The sequence below is a fragment of the Priapulus caudatus genome, unplaced genomic scaffold, assembly GCF_000485595.1.
Source record: "Priapulus caudatus unplaced genomic scaffold, Priapulus_caudatus-5.0.1 Scaffold805, whole genome shotgun sequence".
NCBI lineage: Eukaryota > Metazoa > Priapulida > Priapulimorpha > Priapulimorphida > Priapulidae > Priapulus > Priapulus caudatus.
Window position 1 is genome coordinate 86305 of NW_014577866.1, and position 7921 is coordinate 94225.

A 7921-nucleotide genomic window follows, 5' to 3' on the forward strand; every position below is an offset into this window, starting at 1 on the left:
CCACCAGCTTCTCCCCCTCCTCCTTCTCCACCAGCTTCTCCCCCTCCTCCTTCTCCACCAGCTTCTCCCCTTCCTCATTCTTCACTAGCTTCTCCCTACTCCACCTACTAGTACTACTCTAAACTTCCTCCTCCCTCCCCCTCCCCCTCCCCCTCCCTACACTGCTCCTTCGCTACCCTGTACCAGAACTTGGTATTTTACACAAACCTTCAAGTGTACACAACCTATCGTACCACGAAGACGAGCTGTCATTGGTCGGGTCGGGGCGGGGTGGGACTATCTCAGATATTTCGCACTCGTCAGATATTTCGCGCGACACCGCACAGTATCTGCCCTCCCTGGTGTAAAATTAATTATGTGGCTATATTTAAATTACAGCGCATTAAAGCCAAAACTACGGCCAAAATTATCAATTTTATAACCGAATTTGCTAAAACGACATCTGCTTTACATTCATCGGACTACTCTCTTCCAAAATTGCTGGTTGCGCTGATGTTGCTCTGTGCTTTCATTAGACTGATACCCGGTCGACAGTGCCACACGCTACACTAACGTCAGTGTAGCGAAGGATATAAGCCGGAGTGAACGTGGCGAACGGGCACCAGTCTATGCTTTCATCTGCTCTTAGTTCTGTTTTTGAATATTATTTTGATTGTTTAATTATTTGAATATTATTCCAAGCGTACATTCAAACTAGAAAATAATACATGAAATAAATGACATAAATACATGAATAAAACCAAAACTTGCGGCTAGATAATATTATATATATAAATAGCAAACTTATTCTCTAAATTAAAAACTATATTTTTGCCTTTAATTGTTATCTTGCTAAGTAATGCAGCATCTAAAATTTGTCGACTTGTAGCCATATAATTCTTGATAATTATGTAATCTAAAATATAATCACTGCATTCCCAAATTCTCCTTTCGTGCCACATAAGTAACTATTGGCTCATCGCCAAGAAGGAGAGAAGAATTTCTAGAGGGGGGAAGCTTATTGCCGGGGCGCGGGATTGGACTAGTCAGCAAAACGAAAAATACCAGATAACTTGTTTACATTAATATGAATAAGATATCGGGAATTACGATTTTATTTAACTACGAACTGGAAATTAACGCACTTTTTAACCGCGGGACAATCGTAATGCCCATCACCCACTGTCCCCTAGCATGCACCTACTCTTCCAGTCTTTCTCCCCGCGAACACGAACTAAATATGGAATCCTCTGAGTATGACCCATTATCCATAGAGTTATATATAACTCTATACCCCTATGGTCCCTAGACCCCTGTGGTCTACATGCGTCTAAACAGAGGAATTGCTCCGACCTGTGATTGGGGGATAAAAATAGACCCCGCCCACTTTTCCATTTTTGGAGGATAAAAATAGAATTCATGACGTTTCGTTTCACCGGTCATAGCCGCGCGTGCATATTTGCTAATTAATTAGACTAATCGCGCTTCAATAGACTGAAAATTCACAGAGATTAAGGCTAAGACATGTGTCCATAACAGCTAGAATTTATAGAAATGTAACTCAAATCGTTCGCTCCATATGATAGTTAGTACACGTTCCTACCGGTCATAGCATAGCGCATAGATACTAACCCAAGGGGATTGCTAACTCACGGTTTGCCGCTTGAAAACGCTAGTGTTGTGACCGGTGGCGCGACCGAGACTGATACGGCGGCTAGGCGAACTATAATAAATGGTTGCATCGAAGATTCACCTCTCCTGCACACCAAACCCCACCTCCCGCCAACATGCACACATGCACAAACACCACTATCACCTCCTCCCCATCCACCCACCCACCCACAACCATCCCTCACCTCTCCTGCACACCAAACCCCAACCCCACCTCCTACCAACACGCTCACAAGCAGGCACGCACGCACACACAGCACCTGGTGTACCACCCACCGTCGGCCTCCCTGTGTGTCGATAACCCTCTTCGTCGACTGTTCACCATTGGCGGCGGCGACCGGGGCGACTTCTCTCTCGCGCCCACTACCAGCCTCGCTCTCGGGGGGCGAGAGTCCGAGAAGCGAGCGAACGCGCGACGAGCGCACGTCTATGATGGCGTCAGTGTAGCCAATCTCCTTCAGGTACCTGCGAAAACGCCGCCGACCGCGAAAGGCCGTCTTAACGTCAGGTGAACAACAGAGATGTCTTGGCTACCTGCCTGCCTGCCCCAGCTGCACGATTACCACGCTTACTGTCTCAGATCCTCCTGTACCACTTACTCTGCCTCAACTGTTTAACATTGTGTTCCCAACCAATCGTGACTATATTGCACTGTGATTTACTGCACTGCGCTCCTGTATTGCTGCGCTATTTCTGTCAGAAGTTGACTCCTGGCTTCAAGGTTTTTTTAACATTTCACCCCGAGAACGGAAGCTGCTTCCACGTTTCGTTATCATTTCACCCGGGACTATACTATGCTTACTGTCGCAGCAGCTGCCTTCCCTGCCTCCATGGCTTGTTGCCATTCGTTGGTAGATACGGTTCCAGTTCTAGACTCTCATCTGTTTACGAAGCAAAATAACAAACGATTATGAACTGGGTACCGCTAAGAATAAATTCCCAATGATAAGACCATAATCACACGTTTGCTTATATTCACAAACACCAAAACTATGCTTCCAGATATTAGATGTACATATTCACATATGAACAAGTTAGATATGTATGTATGTTGTATATATATAATATATATATACATGCATCCACGAATGCTTTCGCACACCATGCACATACGCTCCCTCACACGCATGTACGCACGCTGTAACGTACGCACCTACACGCGTGGCATTAATCAATGGTAGTGCAAACGACCTTCCAATGCTTCCGCACGACTGAGATTAACAGATATTGTCAGAGTGATTAGCATACCGTGGTCGTCGAGGCTTGGCATAGTGTTCTCCTGCAGCAGGTCTGTACCGTACTTCAGCTTGTGATACTTCCCCCTGTGAACGTTAACATTTGATTTAGCACGGCGGGCACACGCGATCCTCGTTGCCTACTTCGTAGAATACTCGCGAACCAGTTCGAAGGCATGCCAAAAGAAATTTGCTCCTATGCGAACGGCACACACTTGCACACAGTACAGTAACGTAAATTCACAAGTTCAACGATAATTCGGAGTGGATTCGGAGATAATTAAGATAAACTTAGTTGTCAAATCGTTTTACTCGGCCCAACTTTGACCGACTGGTCTGATTATGCCAATCAATAAATAATTTTAAGTTGGTCTTATTTTCTGAAAGAAAATTATTCGGTACTTGATCATTTGAAAGGCATATATAGTACCACATACTTTTTGTTATGTGTGAATTAATACATGCTCTTACACATTGAGCAACTGGTTTATTCTAATTTATTCTAATAGCATTTAGTATTTAAAATGGCCGAACGACAGATTTGAGTTTCGCAATGAATGTTAATGTATAGTGAATCTCATTGCACTGCAGTGTTTATGCATCAGTTCATGCAACACAACACAGGTACGATATAAATCTATATATAACATGAATAATGTAGCACAATTTAACACCATCTGTTGCTCCGAGTGCTTACCTGCACTTCCTTCAGTTATTCGTTAGGGTTAGGCTGGGAGGTAAACATTACGTTATGAAGTCACAAGCAGTTTAAAACCGTGACAACAATTGTAATAGACTGTATGTTAATTGTTATTGGTTTACGTTATTGGCCAATGATCTTGTATTCGGAATCATCTGTGCTACTTAGTTAAGTTTAGCGTGTACCTCAATTCTTTGCAGTTTTTTGCCTACGGATTAATAGGTTAATTTTGTTTAACATGGATTAGTCTGCAGTCGTTTCATCTGGCGACAGCTACCTTTCTTGTTTCAATGCATACTCCAACATCTTGATACGCCTGATAAGGTCATTTTTTAGGTTCTCCTGTGCAGTCCTCTCTCCTTGTAGAAATGCGATTCGAGCCTAAAATGGAAGGTATAGGAAAATATATTATAATGCTGTTTAGAATATTATTTGTATTGAAAGATGTATATTCAGCACCACTATTTGATAAAATAATTATGTGCAATATTTTACTGGACAGAGTGCATATCCAGCAGGGTTGCCAGGGTTATTCTCTAGACCAAACTACATTTAAATGCCACAGTCCCAAATAACAAATACTACTAAAATAACTACAGTTATATTGCAATCACCAAATAAAGATATGTTTAATCCAAGGCCGTAACATGCATTATAATGTACAAACAGATGACCTTTCTTTAAGGGATAACTTCACAGCCATTGTGGAGGACACACACCATTGTCACCAAGCTTGCAAGCATTTTGGATACGAGGTAATTTATACGTTGCTGCTACTCGCGGGGGGAGGGGTCAATCCCATACTAAAGTGGTACGCATGCTCGTCAGAGAAAATGACGAAAGTGACCATGTAGCGTCGACGGCGTCTTTAGGAAAAGAGGAATTTTTTTAGGTTAACCTTCGACGTTGAGGGTCACTTTTTCGCCCGGTTTTCGTCATTAGATTCTCCCATTTATTTTCGTGTTTATATTCTCCAAAGGATTTTCCCCGGGATTTCTAGTCTCAACGTCAGACTGTGATGGGCGTTAAAGTCAGTATACGTGCCCGCCCGGTGCCCGTTATACCGTATACTATACGTGCCATCGGCCACTCACAAGTCTGGGCACGAGCAGGCACGAGACTACGGGTTTACACGAATTTCTCGCTGTCTGCACCATTTAGGGGTAAGATTTACATTATCTTACGCCAATAAGTGGTGAAATTTGCTACTGCTGAATATGCCATTTAGGGTCCAATTTTGAGATGCTTTGACGAGCATGCGTAGGCCTACCACTTTAGTATGGGAGTGACCTCCCCCCCCCCCAGGTTGCTTACAGTGATCAGTTTCACTGCGCCTCGGCAAACGCACAGAAACTGAGAAAGGAAAAATAATACCTACTGTACGAGACTAGCGTTAGTACAACAATCACACGTTATCATAATTACACCGGATGTACGTAAATTTGCAGATCTGGTATTTGCCGCTGCTCGATGAAAAAATTAATGAATCAGAGTAATTAATGATGATTAGAACGTTAGAACGAACCTGAAGTTCAGCTCTTTCCACGTCCCAGTGAGAACGCTCCAGTTCAAACTTTCCCCACTCATATTGAATGAAGTGAAGAATTCCGGGGATCGAATATTTCGGACGCGTGAAATGTTCATCGTTTTGTCTGTTGCCACCACAACCCATTCCATTCGGGCCCGATTGAAGCTGTCCGGCGTTCGGAAAATGTGCTGCTGGTACGTCTTCCATAACTACAGTAAAAACTCTACGACTACATTGCCGCCATTACAGTGGTGTTAACATGTTTATGTTTCACCAGGTGGCGCTAAAGTAGCGATTACGTCATGGTTTTCGGTGTCATGAAAATTATCGGCAGGCGGACCAGTTTGTGTGTCATCTGATAATTAATAATTAAGATATTAAATCTTCCATAGGATCCTATACTTAAGAATTGAATTTCAGGAGCTGAAAAATAGTATTTCGGCCGTTTTCGGCCGAGTGGCAATATTAAAGCTAGGTCATGCAATTCAGCTGTGCACCAGTAGAGTTATGACATATGTTGTCCGGCGTTTTTAAAAAATATCGCGAATTTACTAATCGACACCACATTTGTGCCTGAAAAACAGTCGCGCAGTCGAATGGTGGCCATACATTGAAAGAATTCGTTTTAAATTACCAGTAACCATCCACCCATCTCCATGTGCATGTCATTGACACACACGATAGCCAGCCTAAATAATGCAGCCACAAAACATCGCGTCAGCTTTAGTGCACGAGCTGCGGGCACTCCGATTGGTCGGCCGATGACGCGTCACATCCTCTAACCTAACAGGGTACTGAACCGGTAGTGATTTAATAGTGGTCACGTGTCATATGATATAGGATGCGTATGCGCATGCGCACTTCGCATATATGCTCAAATATGGCGATTTCCACTTCAGCTAAGACACCAGCTGGTGGAGAAGGAGGATGGGGAGAAGCTGGTGGAGAAGGAGGAAGGGGAGAAGGAGGAGGAGGAAGGGGAGAAGCTGGTGGAGAATGAGGAAGGGGAGAAGGGAGAAGCTGGTGGAGAAGAAGGAAGGGGAGAAGGAGGAGGGGGAGAAGCTGCATGGTGGAGAATGAGGAAGGGGAGAAGGGAGAAGCTGGTGGAGAAGGAGGAAGGGGAGAAGCGCGTGGAGAAGGAGAGGGGGAGAGAGCTGGTCGAGAATGAGGAAAGGGGAGAAGGGAGAAGCTGAGAGAAGGAGGAAGGGGAGAAGGGAGAAAGTGTGGAGAAGGAGAGGATGAAAGCTGATGGAGAAGGAGGAGGGGGAGAATGGAGAAGCCGGTGGGAGTAAGCGGAGGAGAGGGAGAAGCTGTGAGAAGAAGGAGGGGAAGAAAGGTGGTGGAGAAGGAGAAGGAGAAAGGAGGAGGGGGAGGAAAACTGGTGGAGAAAGGAGAAGGGGAAAAAGGAGGAGGGGAGAAGCTGGTGAGAATGAGGAGAGGGGAGAAGGGAAAAGCTGGTTGGAGGAGGAAGGGGTAGACGAGAGAAGGTGTGGAGGAGGAGGAAGGGGAGAAGGCTGGTGGAGAAGAAGGAAGGGAGAAAGTGGGGGAGAAGGGAGCTGGTGCAGGAGGAGGGGAGAAGGGAGAAGCTGTGAAGAAGGAGGAGGGGAAGAAGCTGCGGTGGAAAAGGAGGCAGGGGGAGAAGCTGTGGAAGAAGGAAGAGGGGGAGAAGGGAGAAGCGGTGAGAAGGAGGAGGGAGAAGAAGCTGGTGAGAAGGAGAAGGGGAGGCATGAGGGGGAGAAAGGGAGGCTGGTGGAGAAAGAGGAAGGGGAGAAGAGAGATGCTGGGAGAAGGAGGAGGGGAGAAGCTGTGGAGAAGGAGGAGGGAGAAGGGAGAGCTGGGTGAGAAGGAGGAGGGGGAGAAGCTGGTGAGAAGGAAGGAAGGGAGAAAGGGAGAAACTGGTGGAGGAGGAAGGGAAAGAAGGAAGAAGGTGGTGGAGGAGGAGGAGGGGGAGAAAGCTGTGAAGAAGGAGGAAGGGGAGAAGGGAGAAGCTAGTGCAGAGAGGAGGGAGAAGCTGGTGGAGAAGGAGGAAGGGAGAAGAGGGGGAGAAGAGGAAGGGCGAGAAGGGAGAAGCTGGTGGAGAAGGGAAAGAGGAGAAGGGAAACTGCCAACCCAGCCCCCCCCCTGTACATCAATGAATGCCCGCAGCACCTTCTCCTTTCTCAACATTCCTCCTTCATCCACCAAGCTCTCGCCTTCTCTCCCTTCTCCTTCCACCAGGGGTTAGGCAGGACAAGGACCTCTCCCCCTCCTTCTCCACCACCTTCTCCCTTCGCCTCTTCCTCGCTCTCCAACCAACGCTTCTCCCCCCTTTCTCACACCAGCTTCTCCTTCTCCACCCTTTTCCTTCCCACACCACTCCCTTCTCCCCCTCTCTTCTCGCCCCGCTCGCTCCCTTCCCCCCTGCCTTCCTTCTCGCCTCCTCCTTCTCCACCAGCTTCTCCTTCTCCCCTTCCTCTTTCCCACCAGCTTTCTCACCTTCCTCTTCTCCACCAGCTTCTATTCTCCCCTTCCTCCTTGTCCACCAGATTCTCCCCCTCCTCGCTTCCTCCACGTCAGCCTCTCCCTCTCCGCCCTTCTCGCACTCAGACTTCTCCCCTTCCCTCCTCCAACAAGCTTCTCCCTTCTCCTCTTCCTCCTTCTCCACCACTTCTCCCCTCTCCTTCCCACCAGCTCTCGGCCCTCCTTCCCTTCCCCACCAGGCTTCTCCCCATCATCCTTCTCCAGCACAGTCTTCCCCCGCATCTCCTCTCCACCAGCTCTCGCTTCTCGTCCGCCTCCTCCTCCACCCGAGCTCCTATCTCCCCCTCC

At 46.9% G+C, this 7921-nt stretch overlaps 1 protein-coding gene across 1 annotated transcript in view; it reads right to left on the minus strand.

Moving 5' to 3' along the window:
* LOC106813661 (striatin-like) overlaps positions 1 to 5361 on the minus strand; it is a gene marked incomplete in the record, with an annotated part of 29861 nt that extends 24500 nt beyond the window's left edge. The window contains 5 exon segments of the mRNA XM_014817857.1: positions 1927 to 2115; positions 2453 to 2531; positions 2899 to 2972; positions 3863 to 3966; positions 5111 to 5361. Of these exon segments, the coding sequence (XP_014673343.1) occupies positions 1927 to 2115; positions 2453 to 2531; positions 2899 to 2972; positions 3863 to 3966; positions 5111 to 5320 (656 nt within the window).
* Positions 5362 to 7921: the final 2560 nt, after the last annotated feature.